The 21882-nt window shown below is 41.9% G+C and overlaps 1 protein-coding gene across 1 annotated transcript; it reads right to left on the reverse strand.

Moving 5' to 3' along the window:
• Positions 1-153: 153 nt before the first annotated feature.
• Positions 154-19869, reverse strand: Rbbp7 (RB binding protein 7, chromatin remodeling factor). Its single transcript, XM_059251164.1, has 12 exons — positions 19609-19869; positions 18524-18668; positions 11452-11597; positions 10566-10739; positions 9296-9411; positions 7756-7916; positions 6988-7114; positions 6774-6851; positions 5516-5592; positions 3654-3711; positions 1369-1479; positions 154-616 (listed from the first exon to the last, which is right to left on the reverse strand). Exons 1-12 carry the CDS (start codon positions 19622-19624, stop codon positions 548-550), a joined length of 1278 nt encoding a protein of 425 aa, XP_059107147.1. The 5' UTR covers positions 19625-19869; the 3' UTR covers positions 154-547.
• Positions 19870-21882: the final 2013 nt, after the last annotated feature.

Raw genomic sequence — 21882 nt, forward strand, 5'->3', positions numbered from 1 at the left:
AGCTTCCGTGTATTCTTTGGTTGCCAGTGTGGCCTTACTTGCGTACACATGGGAAGGAACAATTTTATCTAATTTTACCGGAGAAAGGAGATATGTATGAGAGCATGCACACACATCCACCCCTTCCCCAGCTTCTAAAAGAACAAAACAAACTTTATTTTAAAACTTTATTTCTGCAAAGCCAATCAAGAAGTGTTGGAAGGAAAAAGTGTAAAAGTTATCCTTGCATATTTGGGAACTTCAGCAAGCACTTAAAAGTTTGAGAAAATGAGGACTTAAAACAGTTGAATCAAAGGCAATACCCAGCAAGGTATATTTTAAAACAACAATAATGATGTCCTTTCTTAAGCAACATTCCTTTTTTTCCCCTAATAGCTACAATATGATACAGTACGCAACAGCTCACTTGAAAGTGCTAGAATCAGAGGGTAAAGAACGCCATAAGCCATCCCACTTACATTTCCTACTATACAATGCCTTTTTGGCGCTTGATAAATCAAGCATTCATGTAGCAATACATTCAACAGAAACACCTCATACTTTGGGTTTAAGATCCTTGTCCCTCCAGTTCCGATGTTGTGACATCTGACTCTTCGTCATTGTAAATATTTTCAGCCTGGAGATAACCAAATAAATTCACAGGTAAAAATAGAATTTATATCTGTGAATATACATTTTAAAAGTTACTGTCAAATTTGTTTCAGTGGCCAGTACTCTCTAAATTATTTGCCTGTATGGAATTCCCTAGACATACTTAGTCACCGACATACTATTTAGTCACTGTTCAGAAAAAGCATCGTCTGAAAACATTTTAAGCATCACTTAGAGGGAGCAATGGTTAACTCAGAACCTTAGAAATGTCAAATATTTAGTGTTCCTCGTTAGAGAATTCAGCATCTATCTTTAAACACCTTAACATTTTCCTCCCATATCTTTCTTGTGTGACAGCACTGATACCAGAGACCAGAACTCCAGCTAACAGTACAATGACAAACATCAAGCAGATGTTGTGCATGTTGTTTATATGAATGTGTGGATAAGATGGTATTAAAATGATAAAGGTTTAAGAAATTTTAATTATTGCTATGTGTATACACGTGTACATGTGTGGAGGTCAGAAAACAACTTTGTGGAGTTGGTTCTCTCCTTCCACTTCTACATGGGTTTCAGGCACTGATCTTATTAGGTCATATGGTTTGTGAAGCAAGTGCTTTTTACCTGCTGAGCCATTTTGTAGGCTCAGAAAAGGTTTCTTTAAACTGTTCCCATCCTATAACTTTAAAGTTACCTAAATAAGGAAATATTTCTATTACATCCTATCACCTGGGAAACGGTTTTCCAAGAGTTATAAAAAAAATTTCAACTCACCATCTGCCATATCTGCATGATGTTATCTTCAGACACTGAGCAAATGACCCAAGGTTCATTGGGGTTCCAACTGAAGTCTGAAATCTTGGCAGTATGTCCTCCATGAATAAACTTAATGAAAAACAAAAGTCTTGGTTTCATATCCTTTCTTATTCTAAAGCTTCCAAGACTTAAAATAGTTTCTAGAACAGTCTTCTTAGGCTGACCCACAATTTAGAGGTAGAATGACACGGGCTCTGTAATCTATTCCCACCCCCAATATTCTGAAATCTTTTGAACTTTCAGAAAAAGTACTAGAATACTACAGTGAACACCTGTATACTCTACGAGACTCACCAAATACTATTTTTTTTTTGCTAATGTGTTCTGTCCACACATTCAAATGGCTCAAGCAAGTTATTCATATCTTAAATAGCAGGTAGGACATTCCATTCCTAAGTTCTCTGGCCTCTGCCCATAAGAACATGTTTCTGTAACCATGCCACCACTTCCAAACTGAGAACAATGAACAGTAACCAAGCATTTCCAACATGTCTGATAATCTCCTGGTTCTTCTCTAGCCCTCTTTCATATTAGGCATCCTCCCCCTCCTTTATATTCCCAAGGTATAATATAGAGACTTGGGCTTAAAAAAACAATACTGAGACTTTTAAGAACCAGACTGCAGCATAGGCCAAGGAGGACCTTTCCCCAAGAAATGCCAAAGGAAGAGATCTTATTTTCTCTAAGAGATTACACCTCATAAGAAGGCACTGTACCAGGCCAGGTGGTGACGGTGCACATCTTTAATCTCAGCACTCAGGAGACAGAGGTAGGTGTGTCTACATGACTTTGAGGCCTACAAAGCAAGTTCCAGGACAGCCAGGGCTACACAGACAAACCATGTCATGAAAAAACACAACAAAAAAGGCCACTGTGCTTAATATACTTCGTATCAGAACGTAGAGGACTTGATTCTTTGGAAGAACAAAAAGTTTTACTTTAGTTTGACAATGAGTTCTCTGCCAATTAGGTTATATTCAATCTAAATAAAAAGCCCTAATCATTTAAATAAAACGCCCCAATCATCTTATCATTTAAAAGAACATGAGATATAATCTTAGCACTTGAGACTGAGGCCTGGGCTAGAGATCATCTCCAAAAAAAGAAAAAAGGGAAAAACAACTTCCCCATTAAGTGAAATGGTATGGTAAACAGCTTTACAAATGAACAATCTCATGGCCCCCCACCTCACCTCCCAAAACAGGCTCTTGCTCTGTAAGCCAGGTTCAAACCTCTGACCTCCCCCTTAGCTTTTACCTGTTGAACTACTTCTCTAGCTACTAATTTATTACTCTTAAATAGTAAGAGTACTATTTAACTTCAAGCTTTCTTTAAATACAGCAAAATCGTGATAGATTTTAAAAAGTATTTATGTGTATGTCTGAGTATGTACACCTGAGTGCAGTGCCCATGGAAGCCAAATGTGTTGGATCCCTCTGGAGCTGGAATTAAGATTGTGAGCCACCTGACATGGGCACTGGACTGAACTCTGGTCCTGTCAAGAGTAGCAGGTATTCTTAACTGCTGAGCTATCTCTAGCCCCCTAGTGGTTTATCTTAAGGACTATAAAATTACTGCAAATTCACAATATATAAAGGAGGAAACTGGCTGTAGACAAAGGCCTTTCTGAAAATGCTTTAAAAACCATGAAGGTTCTGGTTCACAAACAGGACTTCAGAATAAGTCATTCACAATAAAATATTTAGATGCCACCATCTTATTATGGTAGCAGTTTATTGAGAAATAATTTTACTTAACACCCCTGTCAGGGGAACACACCGTCCCCTGTGCCTCAAAACTCATGGCCTTCCTTTCCTACTTGAGCTTCCTGGGTTGTAGAATTATTCTTTAAGCAGCGATGATAATGAATGCCAAACATCCTGGTTTATATAAAGCTCCTATCATCCTTTTGCTTATTTCTGAAGCTACTGGGCACAGGAGCCAAAGAGGATAGGGAGCTTACACAAAGTGGGAGTTAGTAAACATCTGGGTCTTGGGCTTACTGGCTTACTCTCAAAGATACTATATTCCAGGAGTACAAGTTACCGTCACTTAACCGTTATTTCCAAAAACCTGGGGCTCTATTTACTATTTTTGATAAATGTTAGAACCTAATCACAATAACCTCATGGACTTTCTTTTTGAAATCACTGGCAATCGAAACTTTGAAGCTCTGACCCATTCCTGAGATAGGCTAATGAGAAATAATCCAGTGTGCATATGATATTTAATCTAACACATACCAGGAGTTCTGGAGGCCCATCTTCTGCATCTTCTGCTGATTGTTCTTCTCCAATTTTACTATTAAGAAAGAGCATAAAGCCTTCATTACCGAAGTTTTATCTTAAAATACATACATTTATTATAAAAATATTTCTCTATAAGAATCACTTAGGACAGTGATTCTTAACCTAGGGGTTGGGTGACCCTGTCAGAGAAGTGACCTAAGACTGTCCAAAAACAGGTATATATGACTTGCAATAGTAGCAAAACTACAGTTATGAAGTAGCAATAAAAATAATTTTATGCCAGGCAGTGGTGGCGCATGCCTTTAATCCCAGCACTCAGCCTGGTCTACAGAGCGAGATCCAGGACAGGCTCCAAAGCTACAGAGAAACCTTGTCTCAAAAAAAAAACCAAAAAGTAGTAATAATTTTATGGTTGGGAGTCACCACAACATGAGGAACTATATTAAAGGGTTGCAGCACTAGGAAGGTTGAGAACCACTGCTTTAGAAGCACTTATTTTTCTATTATTGTGTTATGGATTGTTTTAATTCCTGGAAATGGGCTGGAGCCACTCATAATTAAAGCTGCAGAATGAAGGAATATTGCTCATAATAAATATTAGCTCAAAATTCCCTCAATATTTTAACTGTGGTTTTAATACATCACAATTAAAGGGAAAATACACATACAAAAGTATACATGAACTAATGTGCAGCCTCTACACTCTTTAGGCCTTTTGCATTCCAGGACATCATATCTATCTAAAGACATAGCAGCTTTTAGCTATATAATGTATAACCCAAGGAATAGTAGTATGTCATGAGGGGTTTTTTTTTTGGGGGGGGGAGGTAGGCTTGAGCCCAGGTAGGCATGGTAGGCAAAAAGTATTCTATTGAGTTAGCCCCTCCCTCCCTCCCTCCCTGTCTGTCTGCCCCAGAGAAATTAAGTTTTCTTTGTCAGTTTGAGACAGGGTCAGATTATGTAGCCCCAAGCTGGCTTTGAACTTGTGGTTGTCTACTGCAGCCTTTGACCTGTGATCATAGCACTTTGAAGAAGGCAGGAATATCAGGAATTTGATGCCAATCTGAGCTACACAAGCCCCCCCACACACACATAAAACAAAAAACCCCCAACTAAATCCAATAGTTCTGCTTATATACTATGTGATTCCAATGAGACATAAAGCCAATATTTTAATGCTTGTGGTGCTAGAGACTGAACTCCCTTGCATATGCTAGCTGTATCACTGACCTACATCACCCATAGTCATGTGTAGTAAAAAGGTGTTTTAATTAGCAAAATGAGTTTCATACTTGAGCAACAACAAAACAAGGCTGGAGAGTAGGCTCAGTAGTTAAGAGCACTTGCTGCTCAAGCAGAACAGGGGTTTACTTCCCAGTACCTACATAATGGTGGTTTACAACTATCCATAATTCCGGTTCCAGCAGACCAGATGCTGTTTTCTACTATCTGTGGGCACCTGGCATGCATGTGTTGCACACACACACACACACACAGGCAAAATACTCATACAAAACTCATGAGCAATTTCTGGGTTTTTTGGCTTTTTCAACACAGGGTTTCTCTGTGTAGCAGCTCTGGCTGTCCTGGAACTCTGTAGACCAGGCTGGCCTCAAACTCACTGAGTGAGATCCACCTGCCTCTGCCTCGAGTGCTGGGATTAAAGGCGTGCCACCACCACGTCCAGCATGAGCAATTTCTTATTTGCTGATTTACTTTTATATTACAGAACAAAAACTCTCAGACAGTTTACTGAAGTTGGATTAGCAAACTGCTTTCCTGGTTTATGAGCTCTATTACATAACCTGTCAGATTATCACATCAGTATAGTACCTCATCACCAGATCTTAAATTACCTTAAATCCCACACATTCAGGCGGCGATCAGTACCACTTGAAGCCAGAATAGTTTCATTATGTGGAGACCAGTGGACCTAGCAACAGATTATTGTGAAAACTTATTTAAAGAGTTCTCTGTTCCTTGATTTGTAGCTATCATTCTAAACCATATTTCCCCACCTCACACTCTGTCCATTTCTCAGCCCAGAGACCTCACTATCTAAGCTTTCAAATAACCCCTAACCAACCAACCACCTTGATGGTACTGAACCCAGTGCTTTGTGCTTGTTCTACCAAGTCCTTAAGTATCTCTTGAAGGGCCCAGCCCCCGCCCCATCCTCCACCCAGGAAAGTCAAATTCTTTAGTACTGAAGAACTCAGGTAGACCCCAGAAAACCTTTTTAGACTCCTAACCATCCATGAAACTTTTAAAACTATTCAGTCTATCCTAACCTATAATCTCTATTCTAAAACCATGTATAACACCTTTTTACTAGTGGATCCACCACAGTGGCACTCTTAACTGAACAATCTTTGAAAAACATGATTGTTTTGGAAGAATGTTTCTACTTCTGGACTGGGGGCTTCTCAAAAACAATGGCAGCAACAAAAACCCATCACCCTGATAGTTTTACACAGTAGAACCAAGAAGAACTTTGAAAAGAAATTAATGTCCAATACGCCACCACGAAATAAAAGAAAAAACTTGCCAGGTGGTGGTGGTGTACACCTTTAATCCCAGCACTTGGGAGGCAGAGGCAGGCGGATCTCTGTGAGTTTGAGGCCAGCCTGGACTACAGAGCAAGATCCAGGACAGCCAGGGCTGTTACACAGAGAAACCCTATCTCAGAAAAAAAAACTAAAAATATTCCCCCCTTTCATAAAGTCACTAAAACATGACATAAAAACATCAGAAAACTGGGTTGGGGATTTAGCTCAGTGGTAGAGTGCTTGCCTAGCAAGCACAAGGCCCTGGGTTCAGTCCTCAGTTCCGGGAAAAAAAAAAAAAAAAACAACAACAACAACAAAAACACATCAGAAAACTGGGCTGGCAAGACAGCTTAATGAATAAAGTGCTTACCAAAAAAAAAAAAAAAAAAAAAAAAAAAAAACCACCACAACAACAAAAAAACGGAAAATTTGAGTTCAGCCACCACACCAGATCCCATAGTAGAAGGAGAAAACTGAATCTCTCTGACCTCCCTCCACATGCATATGCCCATACAAACGCACACATTTATAAAAATTTTAAGGACATCCAAAAACTGTCATATACCTGAAAGATTTCATCCTTATGCGATTCAAAGGTATGGAGTTTTAGTTTTAGATTGCGCAGGTCCCATAAAGCTACAGTCTATAGAGGAAGAAACCAAATGAAAATGATTTCTATACTTTATGTATGACCTTTAAAATGCCTATTAAAGTACAAAACAACAGGGCTTAGTAAACACTAAGGGGAAAATTAAAAAAAAAAAAACAAAACATGAAACCTTATCTGCAGAGCCAGTAGCTAGAATGAACTCGCTGTAGGGATTGAATGAGAGGCAGTTGACCTCAGCAGTGTGTGCATCCACCAAATGGCTTGGCTTAGAAGTAGTATTGGATCTGGTGTCCCATCTGAAACACAAAAGGACAAGACAAGGCATACAGCACCTACCACTCCCAAACACTTGGCTCAGGAGAGGCTATTCCTTTCTGCACAAGCTATGATGTGCTCTTGGCTCAGGAGAGGTTCTTTCTTTCTGCACAAGCTATGATGTGCTTACCCATTCACAAATACATAAACCACACACAGCTGGCAATTTAGGTTTCTGACTACTAAATGACACATTTTAAACCTCCAGATATCAACTGGGGCTATTATTTCTAGGTCCTTTTTATTGAATTTCTAATCTTAATTACCTACCATTTTAGGTATATACAAAATAGACCACAGAATAATGTAATAATTTTTACCTATATTTATCCTTGTTAAATTTCAGTATATTGTTCTCTTTTTCTCAGTACTACAGCAGTTACTTATGAAACATGAGGCATTCAATGATTTTAATGAAGCTTTATGGCCACACCCTGATAGAAACATTCTCTTCCTCCCTGGTCTCTAATCAGTTACTCTGGATCTCAAATTTACACCATTCAAGCTATTTCTCATTTTTAGACCACAACATAAATTTCAAGAAATAGGATTCAATCAGTCTACCAATCACTGATGGTCATCCAGATCACCCATAAAGGTTCCACTGAACCTTCCATCTTACATCATAAGTTTCTGATCATCAGCAACAGATCCAAACAAGGACTCATGCAGAAGATGCCAGGCCACATCCTCTACAACAGCTGAGTGGCCAGTAAAGATTGCTTTAGCATCCACAATTTTGCCTTCCTTTGGTCCTGCATTTATATCCCACAGGCAGACAGTCTAAGGGAGAAGAAAAAAAAGAACCAAAGCTATGAAAATGCCAGATTTAAAAGTTAACATCTTATTCAGGGACATATTTATCTCCCTAAAACCAAATAGACAATTACTACTGTGGTTTATTGTCAACCAGAACTAAATAGTAAGATCCTACTGTTGAAGACAACATATCCTAAGGTTATAGGACAGAGAAATCTAGCTGGAACTGAGCCAGAAGATTTCACTACTTTCTCACTAGCCCTCCTGGTGCCAGAAGGGTAGAAGCCATTAACAATCTTATTCAGCTCTGAATTCCATATCCCAAGGCAAGATGTACACACTGGTGCAACAGTGGCAAGACTGTTAGAGAAGTAACTGATCACTTTATATGGATGTGAGAGGCCCATTCAATGGAAGGGAAATATTGTACTGTAAACCTATCAAAGCCCATGGTTTAGGCCATAGGCCTCAGTGGGTTAGCTACAGCTGTTGTTAGCAGAAGAAAAGCAGAAGAGTAACTGCTTAACATCTATGGAATTTCATTTGGGGACACCTAATGAAAATAGTCTAAAATTAGTAGCAAATGAAAAAATTAATCTGCCAGTCTTCTTTTAAACAATGGTAACCCTCCAATCTTCAAAAGAGCTTTGTGATATCCTAAGTCTCTAATAGCGTAGTCTGCAGTCATTGTCTTAAAACTTAGGAAAATGTTAACACAACAATCTATGGCATTATCTTAGAAAATTTTCCATCTCTACAGAGATTCCTTACCTTAGATCTATCTATGACACTTTCACTCTTAATATAACATACAGTAGATTAAGAAAAAACACGGGGGGAGGGGGGGGACGGGGACTGGAGAAATGGCTCAGTGGTTAAGGGCACTGGCCGCTCTCCCAGAGGTCTTGAGTTCAATTCCCAGTAACCACATGGTGGCTCACAATCATCTGTAATGATATCTGGTGCCCCCTTCTGGCCTGCAGGCAGAACACTGTATACATAATAAATAAAGCTTTAAAAAAAAAAAGAAAAACACACCTTTAATCCCAGCACATTCCGGAGGCAGAGGCAGGCGGATCTCTGTGAGTTCCAGGCCAGCCTGGTCTCCAAAGCGAGATCCCGGACAGGCACCAAACTACACAGAGAAACCCTGTCTCGAAAAACCAAAAAAAAAAAAAAAAAAAAAAAAGAAAGAAAGAAAAGAAAGGGGCTGGAGAGATGGCTCAGAGGTTAAGAGCCCTGGCTGCTCTTCCAGATCCTGAGTTCAATTCCCAACACCCACATGGTGGCTCACAACCATCTGTAATGTGATCTGGTGCCCTCTCCTGGCCTGCAGGCAGAACACTGTGTACATAATAAAGAAATAAATCTTAAAAAAAGAAAAGAAAAAACATGGTTCTTACATGGTCATCAGATGCGCTCAGGAGATGTCCACTCAAATTAGAATTCCAGGAAAGACCATAGCCTTCCTTTTGATGACCTCTTAATCTAAGATCAGGATTACATTCTCCACTTGGATCTAAGAGAAAAAAGAAACACATTAACCACTAAGTTATCCGTTTATCCAACTTGGTAAGAGCCAAGTTTCAGACTCCTTCAGTGAGTGAGCCATAACAGCAATTCTACAAGAACAATGGCTACATCTAGCCCACAACTATTCTGACTGGTTTGGGAAAACAATATTATCACCAATACAGAAATGTTGAAAAATATAGCTATCCCATAAATTTGTATATTTGCAACCATATCATGTCACCCCAAGGCAATTTTTAGAACTGTATCTAATATAGCAGCAGCAGGTCTGGTCATTAGCCATTAACTTAGCCCTTGCATATCCCTGGGGTAGCCTGAAGTCATGAATGACCCTTGGCCAACCTCTCAGAATGTGACATGCTCAGAGCAGTGAAGGCATGCTGTAGCAACTTGTTGTAGGACTGTTTACCAAGGATTCATCTAACTTCACTGTTGAAGCTATTGGTTTTCATTACCATGAATGTACATGGAGTGTGTGACCAGATTTCCATTAGAAACTCCAGACCCTGGGACTCAAACAGGCTTCTCTGTACAGTCACTTAGGCACATATTCTTGTGGTTTTCTGCTATAGAAAAGACGTGTCCTGTTTGACCCCAGGAAGAAAGTACTCAGAAGCCTGTATATGTTCCCTCTGGAGACTTGTCTACTGCTTATCTACCTGACTAATGTCTTTTTTCTTCTGCTTTTGCTCTGGATCCTTTGCTATAATAAACCACACCTGCAAGTAACCTGCAATTGGGTTCCTCTGGCGAATTACCCAACTTGAAGGTGGTCATGGGATTCTCCAATTTGTAAACCTTTAACTATTACACAGTACACTACCGGGTTTTTTTTTTTAACTTATTTTGTGTATAGGTATTTGGTCTAAATGTATGTATGTGTACCACATACATACGTGGTGCCCAGAAGCCAAAATGTGTTGTATCTCCTACAACTAGTGTTACAGAGGACTGTGAGCTGCCATGTGGGTGATGGGATTCAACCCCAGATCCTCTGGAAGAGCAGCTAGAGGTCTTAACTGCTGCTAAGCCATCTATTCAGCCTCCACAGCACAGTATTTTAAATCATTTTTAAAATATTATCTTCTCAAATCAAGAAGATGTTCATTTAAGTGATGGCCTGGCTTTATTATTACATACCTGGTTTAGCAGGATGTTTTGTATAGTCAAAAACCAACACATCAGAGGATGGTGTTTTGGTGGCAATGATGTGAGGATTCTGTGGCATATAACGAGCACGGTTTACTTCTCCTTCATGATTAATTTTAATTTCACATTCAATTTTTCCTGTTACGGAACCAAAGCCACCAAATTCTAAAGTGAGGGGACATAAACAAAACATACACTCAGGATTAAAACTCACAAGTCATTTAACTCAATCACCCAACAGATTTTACCCCGACAGAATAGAACACGAAATTAGGAGAAAAAGAAAATCTCCAAAATATAGGCTATGTGCCATATAAAAATTTATTCTCAAAGCTCATTTGCATTATATTGATATCTACCTCATAAGTTAATAAACTACCTTGGATATAAAATTTTTTTTAAGCTGGGGATGGGGGTGGGGGCCAGAGGCAGGGGGATCTCTGTGAGTTCAAGGCCAGCCTGGTCTACAGAGCAAGTTCCAGGACAGGCTCCAAAGCTACACAGAGAAACCTTGTCTTGAAAAAAAAACAAAAACAAAAACAAAAACAAAAAATTTAAAACTAGGCTTTCATTGTTAAGATGTGATTATTCACAAAAAAATCTTACTTTTTATACCGGTGCATATGGCTTTTTTTATCATTCCTAATTGCTGAGTAGTACTTTAAACATACCATAATGTGCTTAACCAATGATCCTATAATCCTAAATTTTCAATCCTGTCAATGTTATTGTGAAAAACCTCACACAGATGCTGGATCAATAGTTCTTTAAAGTTACATTGCTAAGCCAAAAGCTAACAGCATAAAATTTGAATATACAAGCTTTGAAGGAGGAATATTTCCTTTGACATCAATACTGGAATATGTAGTATACCCACCTCCTTTGTCACTCTCACAATGGGAAGCATCAAACTGCGCATCATCATTAGGAATATGGACTCGAGCAACCACCAGATGATTCTGCTCATCAGATGTATGAGTGCCCAGCACTAGCCAATGAAGGGCATAATCCTTTCCTTCTGGTCTGTTTAGGAGAAAAAAAGTCACACCGACCCCATACGAATTTTTCAATTACTAACAAATTCAGTCTTTTTCCCTCAAAACACATTAAAATTTCTCTTGCAAATATATACTGAGTACCAACTACAAACCTGCTTCCCATCTAGTTACCAACTTTATTATGCCCATACTTTCAAATATATGAAAACATTCTATATATATGAAGAGGGTTTGGTTTTTCTTCCCCCTAAAAAGTTCTCTTCCTTGGCCTCAGTTATCATCATGAATGCTACCTTTCCTACAGCAGCACTCTTGAGGACAGTAGATAAACTCACCAAACACACCAACATCTACATAGTAGTCCATCACTAATCCTATACACATATACTCCAACTTCCTACTAAAATTATACCTTCTGCCCCCTAGACACATTTTAATATGCTAGATGTTTCTGTTTTTCCAGTATGAGGCAATGAGGTAGAATGGAACAAGTTAAGTGTTAAATCAGGAAAAATGAGTTTATATCCTGGTTCAAACTAAAACTAGCTATATGCAACTAACTATTTAAAGCACAACCTCCCTCTGGTCTCATTATCACCTAAAAAATAGGTTAAGTACAAATGGTATGATACATATAAAACCATTTATTTGTGTTTATGATGCCTATGCAATGGACATTTTCAATGTCACTGTTTTTGTTATTTTGTCCTATGGAAACTCACCTTGAAGCTGAAAAATTTGCCAGTGCCTCTTGGCACCTTGATCCAAACAGTGATTTTTGTATTGCTACGTATCAATAATGCTTTCCCACTTGTCTTTTATATATATAGTACAAAAATTTTCAACTGTGTTCCATGGTCCCACAAAAGGTATCAGTGACTTTTCGTAACAAAACAGGTTTAGAGGTTATTTAGTAATAACTTAAAAAATTGAGTTCTGTCAATTAGTTTGGCTTATGGCAAAACAACATACACAACTCCTGAAGAGAATAGGTAGCCATAGCTAAGGTATAGTAACTTTTAGGGGTTAAGTATTAGTTGATGCATGTACAGTTAAGCCAAAAATACCATATGGCTTGGGGCAGGGACAGGCATGTACACACTTATTTTTACTCAGCAAAAATAACTTAGATAATTTAGGCTCTAGCTGGGTGGCCTACATCTATAATCTCAACTATTCATGCTGCTGAGGCAGCAAGATCACAAGCTAAGGCCTACAGGACCATGCAGTGAGTTCAAGGCCAGTGTGCACAACTAAGCAGAGACCCTGGCTCAAAACAAAGTGTTGGGGATATAGTTGGTGGTACAGCATTCAACTCCCATGCATGAAACCCTAGGTTCAATCTCTAGTGCTGGGTGGAGAAGGCCCTAAAATTATGTACTTTAGGAGGACTTGGGACAAATTAAAACCTTTACAGGGATGTGACTTAAAAACAAAAGTAATCTTAAATAGATCTCATAAGGGACTTGTTATGGAGAAGAAAATAACAAAAAGTGACTATTTTAGTGGGATTAAGGAAGAAAATGAAGGCCAGTAAATACAATAAAAGCAGGTAGATAAACAGTTTAGTTTATCATAGGACCTTTTTAAGAAAGACCTTTCTAAGAAGAAGCTAAACTGGAGGAAATCTTAAAAATTTCTCTTGAATCAAATTCAAACATTCCAGTTTCACACAACTTGATTACATAGGGATTATTTCCTTTTTACTAAAAATCCTTTTATCTCCCATCAATAAAAACACAACCTACTGGGCTGGAGAGATGGCTCATCAGTTAAGAGCACTGGCTGCTCTTCCAGAGGTTCTGAGTTCAATTCCCAGCAACCACATGGTGGCTTGTGAGCCATCTGTAATGAGATCTGGTGCCCTCTTCTGGCCTGCAGACATACATGCAGACAGAACACCGTATACATAATAAATCTTTAAAAAAAAAAACAAAAAACAAAAAAACACTTTACTCAATTACTGGGCAAGCCTCAATGAAACATTTCACTATTAGGATAAGAATTTATACTGGCCGGGCGGTGGTGGCGCACGCCTTTAATCCCAGCACTCGGGAGGCAGAGCCAGGTGGATCTCTGTGAGTTCGAGGCCAGCCTGGACTACCAAGTGAGTTCCAGGAAAGGCGCAAAACTACACAGAGAAACCCTGTCTCGAAAAACCAAAAAGAAAAAAAAAGAATTTATACTGTATCAAACTGATAATAGAAAAATAAATAATAAATAAATAATAAATAAAAAGGGAAAAAGCAAAAACAAACCCCCGCCCCCGCCCCACACCCTACTTTCCTAACTTATATTATTTTCTTTAATACTGGACACACTCAGAAGCACTGATAAATCTATGCGGGGTGAGGTGGTGCACACCTTTAATCCCAATACTCCAAGGCTGAGACAGATCTCTGCGAGTTTGAGGACTGCCCTCACTGGTCTACATAATGAGGTCCAGGTCAGGCATAGCTACACAGTGTCTCAAGTATACAAATATGCTCTATTACAAGACTGTTTTCAGCCAGGCAGTGGAACTCACTCTGTAGATCAGGCTGGCCTTGAACTCAGAGATCTGCCTGCCTCTGCCTCCTAAGTGCTGGGATTAAAGGCATGTGCCACCACCGCCCAGCTCCAATACATTTTTTAAATTTATGTATTTATTCATTTTACGTACCAACCACAGATCCCCCTCTCTTCCCTCCTCCTGCTCCCCTCCCCAATCCACTCCCCCATTCCTTCCTCCATAAAGGTAAGGCCTCCCATGGGGAGTCAGCAAGCCTAGTACATTTAGTTGAGGCAGGACCAATCAAGTCAATAACTTGCTACCATAAAAAATAAATCCCAGGAACTGGAAGGTAGAAGTTATCCGTGGCTACATAGTGAATTTGAGGTCAGTAGGTCTCAAAAAAAAAAAAAAAGATAACAAAGCCAGGTCTTGTTATCCTAGCTACTCAGAAGCTGAGGCAGGAGGATTCCACAGTTCAAGGCCACCCCCAACCACAGAGACTTTATTTCAAAATGAAAACAACATGTATTTTTTTTGGCTTGGCGGTAGAGTGCTTGACTAGTAATCATGAGGCCGAGGATTCAATCTTCAAAACAAAAACAAAACAAAACAAAAACAAAAGAGGATATGGGTTGGGGATTTAGCTCAGTGGTAGAGTGCTTGCCTAGCAAACACAAGGCCCTGGGTTCAATCCTCAGCTCCCCCCCCCAAAAAAAAATAAGGAGGATAATATACTTCTATATTCTATAAAGATGGGGGAATCAGGATATGATGTGGAAGGGGACTTACTTTTCACACTATATACTTATGTACTGATTGTTACCTAAGAAATTTTTCTTTTTTCTTTTTTTGGTTTTTCGAGACAGGGTTTCTCTGTAGCTTTGGAGCCTGTCCTGGACTAGCTCTGTAGACCAGGCTGGCCTTGAACTCACAGAGATCCACCTGCCTCTGCTACCCAAGTGCTGGGATTACAGGCGTGCACCACCACCGCCCAGCGAGAAATTTTTTAGTAAAGAACAAGAATATAATTCAATGGTAAAGTGCTGCCTTGAATGCTGCTGGATTCACTCCCCAGTTTATAAAGACTTAAAAAAAAACGCAATCAGTTATTTGGGCAAGTTCAAGTAATCATTACAAAGCATTTTGAATATAGGCAGAAAAACACAAGGAGGTAGAGTAGGGTCTTGTTACTCAAAGACAGGCATTTTGTAAAAATCAGCCAACATTTCCACCACTGTATATGGTGATAAAGTACCAGTCACTTCATACCCTCAAAATGAAACCCCACAAAGTAGTCCTTAATATTCAATAACTCGTGTGCTTTGCATTTTCTTATAACCTATAACTGTCTCAATTGAAAATATAGCGTAGGAGCCGGGCGGTGGTGGCGCATGCCTTTAATCCCAGCACTTGGGAGGCAGAGGCAGGCGGATCTCTGTGAGTTCGAGGCCAGCCTGGTCTACAAAGTGAGTTCCAGGAAAGGTATAAAGCTACACAGAGAAACCCTGCCTCGAAAAAAAATAAAAAAAAAAAAACAAAAAAAAGAAAGAAAATACAGTGTAGGGCTGGAGAGATGGCTCAGCGGTTAAGAGCACTGGCTGCTCTTCCAGAGGTCCTGAGTTCAATTCCAGCAACCACATGGTGGCTCACAACCATCTGTAATGAGATCTGGTGCCCTCTTCTGGCCTGTAGGTATACATGCAGACAGAAAATTGTATACATAATAAATAAATCTTAAAAAAGAAAAAAATAATAAAGAGATTTAAAAAATACACTGTAAAATTATTTTTAGGCTACATATAGATTAGGGTCCCATCCCAGAGAAAACTCATTAAGTGTATGTAAATAAAACTCTTCCAAATGCAGATTCTGGTCCCAAACACTTCTTAAGATATTAAGCCTTATTATTTTTAAAAACTTTATGTAAAACACATCATAGGTAACATTAAAAATAGTTTTTACTGGACAGAGACAGGCAGATCTCTAAGTTTTAGGCCAGTCAGAGCTACATAGTGAGACCATGTCTAAAGAAAAAAAGCTTTCATTAAAGTCCAAATAAAGAGGTATTTCAACCCTTAAAATTATTTCTGAACAGTCAGACTATTGACACCAGCCTTTAATTCCAGCACTAAGGAGGCAGAGGCAGGTGGATCTCTGAGTTCGAGGCCAGCCTGGTCTACAGAGTGAGTTCCAGAACAGCCAGAGCAGTTACACAGAGAAACCCTGTCTCAGGAAAAAAAAAATGTCTGAACAAGCCAGGCATGGTGATGCACACTTTTAATTCCAGCACTCTGGAAACAGAGGCAGAAGTATAACAGTTCTAGGCTAGTCTATCTACACAGTGAGTTCTAGGCCAACCAGGGCTACATAGTGAGATCCTGTCTTTAAAGTAAGTTAAAAACAGGATGAGGTAGAATTAACACCAGTCATCACTTAACTATGTTTTTACTCTACACAAGATACTTAACATAGAAGACAATATTTAATTCCCCCAAATGTATGTAATAAGTTGGTACTACTAACATCTTCAGTTATCTGTAGATGAGACAACTAAGGGAGAGACTGAGTCTAAACCACCTGCCTTAGCACACAAAGGGAGTAAGCAAAGGCAAGATTCATACCCAGGTCTGTGACCTTTAAGTTCCCATTCTTTTCTATTATACTGTAGTTAAGCTTAAAAGGTTTAAAAAGAACCATAAACTGTTAAAAATTTTAAGTCCTGAATAACAGGAAGACAAAAAAAGACAAATGCAACGAAATTCCAAAGAACCTGAATACTTTTGTGCATAGGCTCATGGCTTCTTGTTGTTTTTCTTTTACTGTTTCAAGATTTATTTTACTTTAAGCATATGGATGTTTTGACTGCATTTATGTCTGGTCATCACATGCATGACTCAGGCCTGCTTAAGTCAGAAAAGGGCATCAGATCCCCTGGAACCTGAATTACAGAAGGTTATGAGACACCAGGTGGGTGCTGGAATCAAATCCAGGTATTCTTTAAGAACCACAGAGCCATCTCTCTGGCCCTTTGTTTTTTTTGAAACAAGAATCTTACAATGTACCTCAGGCAGGCCTATAACTTGGAATTACAGCCATGTGCCACCACATCCAGCTCAATCTTTTTATTTATTGTGTATGCAACAGTGTGCATGTGGAAATCAGAGCACAACTTGCAAGAGTGGGCTCTGGAGACTGAATGTGGTCCTCAGGCTTGGAGGCAAGTACCTTCTACCATGCTGAGCCAGCTTGCCAGTCTTCAGTCTATTTTAGAATCTGCTCAAAAACCGCTCAGCCAGAGCTCATGCCTACCATGCTAAGGCCCTGGGTTTGGCTCACCCACAGTCCTAAAAAAAAATGCTTATAAGCCCCCATTATTTAGCCATTCAAGACTCTTCTCACATCTGTACATTTAGATTTTTAAAATGAACTTTTAGTAATGAAAAACCTTGCAAATAAAAAAAAATCACAGATTTTTCTGATTGTAAGTCCCTATCCGTTAAGTCGATGTTCATGTATGGAATCTAGCCATTACAAGTAACTTTACTTAAAAATGGCTTCCTTTGCAACTGGTCACAAAATCTTCCTTGTATATTAGGTTTTTAATCCTAATTATAGACTCACAACACAAAAATTCAAAATACTTTTAAGGTATGTGGCCATATTCCTATTGGAAAAGGTGCATGCCTATGTAAGAAAGGTAGTCTAATGCAGGCAGTGCCTTGATTCTGGAGCCAACCGGTTTTGGTTGGTTGAGCCCTGGTTTGTAAAGCCAGGCAATCACCAGTAGTGTGCGCCTGAGTATAGTACTTGTCAGCCCTTTTTCCTCGTTGGTAAATCTAGAATGCTAAAATGTACCTCTATCGAAGTTCTAACCTAATCTAAGTGCTCAGTAAATATCATCAATTATGCCAGAGAAATTTTACAAATATTCCAGACAAGGACTTAACAAGAATCTCAACCTAAATTCCATACTGAAAAAAAAATGACACCTTTTCTTTGGTCAACTATTGCCAAATTCCGATTCTCTTTTGCTAGTAACTTAATATATATTTACTTTAAGCATCATATAAATGTTTCAGTTAACAAAAATCCATCAAGCCACAATAGCTTTTGTTATGTATGTAATCTTTCCTATCAAGTATGAAAATAATATATTGGTCTGAAGTCCAGGGATGCTATCCTAATACAGCCCATGGAATGCCATAATATTCAGCACTTCCTATAAACATCATTAGTCTCACAATAGATTCTTCTCTCCCCTCAATACCACACTTTTACGCCAGAAATCATCTCAGAAATCTTAAGTTTTGAACATAAAAACCACTTACCCCCTCACCCACGAACTAGCCAATTACACATTTATGTTCTGTGTGTAAAACACACACACACACAAAGAACTAGAAAATTATAAACGGCACTTAAATCTATGCAAAATAAAAGTTGCCAGAAACCCTTACTTAGTCACTTCAGGAAGCCACTGAACGGTAAGACTGGGCCACTGAAGAGCATGGGTCATAACCAGGTCATACAGAAACGGTGTATTCTTCTTCCAGATTTTATATTCTTCGTTGATGACACGCTCCTCCACAGTATCTTCAAACACTGAAATTTGGAGAAAGCCCGCAATTAAGTGGCTGAGAAGGATCGAAGTCAAACTATGGATACGGATACTGGAGGTCACCTCGAAATGGCCACACCTTGTCTATTATGTGCGCACGAACTGCTCTTCCAGAAAGTGAAGAGAGTATTAACACCAGGAAGCCTTCCCCCCCCCACCCCCCCCACCCCCCCACCCCGCTTCGAGATTAGTATTTCCTGCTTTTAATGAATTGGGTTATTAATTGCACTAACATCGAGATTTTCAGCCTTTTATAGCTGTTCCCACCTGTTCTAAGATGACCCGTATTGTAAAGGGGCGCCACAACCCACTTGAATAGACAAATCCACGTGGAGCCGAACCCCACAGGCCTGCTTCCTCCATCCCCGCTTCAGAGGAGGCCCCAGCTCCCACCACGCCAGCATCGGCAGCCATAGTCCGGCGGGCGCCAGCACCTCCCCACCCCCTCTCCCAACACGGACAAGGGCCGCGACCCCGAGACGGCCGGGCAGCGAACATGCGCACGGGCAGCGAACATGCGCACGGAAGAATCCGCGGCGCTTGCTTCACCGCGGCGGCGGCGGCGATCGCCTGCGCCCCCGAGCCAAGGGCGCGGGAGGGAGCTAGGCCGCGGAGGGGGGGTGGGGTGGGGTGGGGTGGGGGAGGGGGCCTACCCCTCGGCCCCGCGCCCGGGCTCCGGAAGTGCTCGCAGCCCTCTGCGAGCAGGCCCCGGCCCGCGCAGGCCCCCTCCAGGCGCGCGCCCAGCCTCGCGTCCAGCCCCGCCCCCTGCTCCTCACGCCAATTCGCGCCTTTCGCCGGCGCGTGCCGCGGCCTCGCGTGCCCGCCGCCGCCCGCTGTCCCCCGCCGCCCCCCGCCGCCGCCCGCCGCCCGCCGCCCGCCGCCCGCCGCCGCCCCGGCGCGCGCCGCCCCGCAGGGCCTCCTTACTCTCTTTACTCGCCATCTTGCGTCGGGTCGTTCGCCCCCCTTTGCCGCCTCGGACTTCTCTCGATTAGCCAAGAGCAGCCCGAACGCAGGCGCTCCTGCCTTTCCCAAGCACGTCACGCACTCCCAGCTCGGAGAGCCTGAGCTTGGTCTGGCCGCCTGGGTGCTCGCCCCAGACGCCGCGTCCTTCTCTCCGGCCTCCTCCCCGCTGGCGGGTACCGAGGTCTGAGACGCTCTGCTCTCTCTCCAAACTTGGAACGAGACTTTTCAACCCGCGCCTTTCAGCCCGCCCAGGCAGCTGTGCGCAGGCGCATCCGCCCTGGGAAACGGGAGAGGCGGTGGAGAGGCGGGCCTGGGAGCCAACGGCTCCGCTACCTTGACCAATCGAGTGCGGAGGGCGGGCTTTACACGTCTTCGGAGGCGGGCTTCGCACGAGGGGGTGGGGCGTTCCGCGGCAGGAAGTTACTGAGGCGCAGGCGCCAGGCGTCGCTCGGCGCTCCCAAGGCTGGCCGCGGGGGCGGATGGGGCCGCGCGGGGGTGGGGCGGATGGGAGCGCGGTGTGCAGGCTGCGCGGGGGCTGCGAGCCTCGGGGCCAAGAAGCCCTGGGGCCCGCGGGGCGTGGTTGCTAGAAGCAGCCGCGGCGGCGGGGGTGCGAGGGGGGCAGGGAAGCTGCAGCCGCCTTAGCCAAGCAAAATCTCAGAGCTAGCGAGGAAAATGGTTTCCTATTCTCGAGAGATTACAGTGCCCTCAAAGTCTCCCAGATAATCACGGACATGCAGTTTTGTGCACCCCTCAAAGGCTCTCCTCTAACCATTTCAAGGGCCCGGTCGAGCCACGGCGACGTTTGTCATAAACGAAAGGGACCTTTAGGAGAGACTCTGGGCGTTTTTCTGCCTTCAGCGGGGCCGGCCTTTTAAGCTAAATATAAAGCCTGCGATGGCACAGGCCTCCAGTTCACCCATGGCCTAAAGCTGACTTAAATTACTTTTTGTTTGTTCGCGCATTTGCGTCCTTAACATACTGGTTTGTTGGCTTCGTGCTGCAGGGGATTTTGTCCCTGCCCGGGCTTTCCTATTTCAGTTCCTGCCTAGGCCCCTGCTGAGTCATTCTTGTCACCTGAAGGGGTCCCATCTTGACCCAGCTGCTGGCTTGCTGAACTGGAGAGAGCTGGGCTGGGCTAATCTAGGCCTGCATACCTGAGTTCTGCTATGCTGGGAAGCTTTACAGCCCGAAGAGTGTGGGACGGCGGGGGGGGGGGGGGGGGGGGGGGGAGGAGGCATTGCAGAGAAAGAGAGCCACATGATCCAACGGGAGCTGGAGAGGAGAAAATGAGGGCCAGAGCAGAGGGGCCCAGGCGCCTACGCTGAAAGGGAACCGCAGTCTACATCTAGACTCAGAGGCTCTCCTTGCAAAAACACCCCCGGAACATTTGTTCCCTTGATAGCTTTCCAAGTGCCTTCATGCTTAAACGCACCCATGCGGATGCCGCGGTGATGCCCTCTTTTCTGATCGGGAAACAAACTCAGACGTTACTCTAGTATGTGGCAGAAACAGTCATATTCCCTTATATAGAAATTTACTGCCTTGGGTCTCTGTTTTCCCATGTGGTACAATTCGTTATTATAACGCCCTCCCTCCATGTCAGCTCCAAGAATCTTGTTGGTGACTAACGCTGAGGGGGTGGCTGGAGAGGGGGTGGGTTAGAAGGGTGTTGTAGCATGTGTCCTCTGTGTTCTAGAACACTGGTGGTCAAACATTTTCTTTAAAGGGGGCCAGGCATTCTTCCGTGTTGTAACACAATAGCCATAGAAAATATGGATAAACCTGGCTGTCTTCCAGTAAAACTATAGGCACTGAAATTTGAACTTGGTGTACTTTTCACAGGTCACAAAAATATTCTCTTTTGTTTTTCAAACGCTTGGAAATGGAAAAACTCATTTTCCGTTTTGGGGCCATACAAAAGTCGGTGGTGGGTGAGATTTAGTTAAAGGACTGTAGTTTGTTCACCTCGTTCTGAAATAATTCTGTCCTACAGCTCTGCTTCAATGGGAACTTCATGTACTCAAAAAGAGAAGGCTTGGGAGGTGATTTTCCTGTCTCTCTTTAATATAGTTTGCTCATTCTGATAGGTAGTTATGATTTCCAAAACAAACGTTTAAAGGACTGAAAGAGCCTGACCTGGTGGTACATGCCTGTAATCCCAGCACATGGACGCTGGAGGTAGAAGGATCATTATTTAAAAGACAGCCTGGAATGCCTAGGAAACTTGTCTCAAAA

This window comes from Peromyscus eremicus, chromosome X (genome assembly GCF_949786415.1).
Source record: "Peromyscus eremicus chromosome X, PerEre_H2_v1, whole genome shotgun sequence".
Taxonomy (NCBI): Eukaryota; Metazoa; Chordata; class Mammalia; order Rodentia; family Cricetidae; genus Peromyscus; species Peromyscus eremicus.

Bases quoted from the DNA above. Each gene is read 5' to 3' on its own strand.
- Rbbp7 (XM_059251164.1), bottom strand. The intron at 11,598-18,523 runs GTAAGGGTTTCT...TCTCCTAAACAG, and splicing joins TGGCTTCCTGAAGTGACTAA to ACCAGAAGGAAAGGATTATG. The intron at 9,412-10,565 runs GTATGTAATAAT...TTTTTCTCTTAG, and splicing joins AAAACATCCTGCTAAACCAG to ATCCAAGTGGAGAATGTAAT.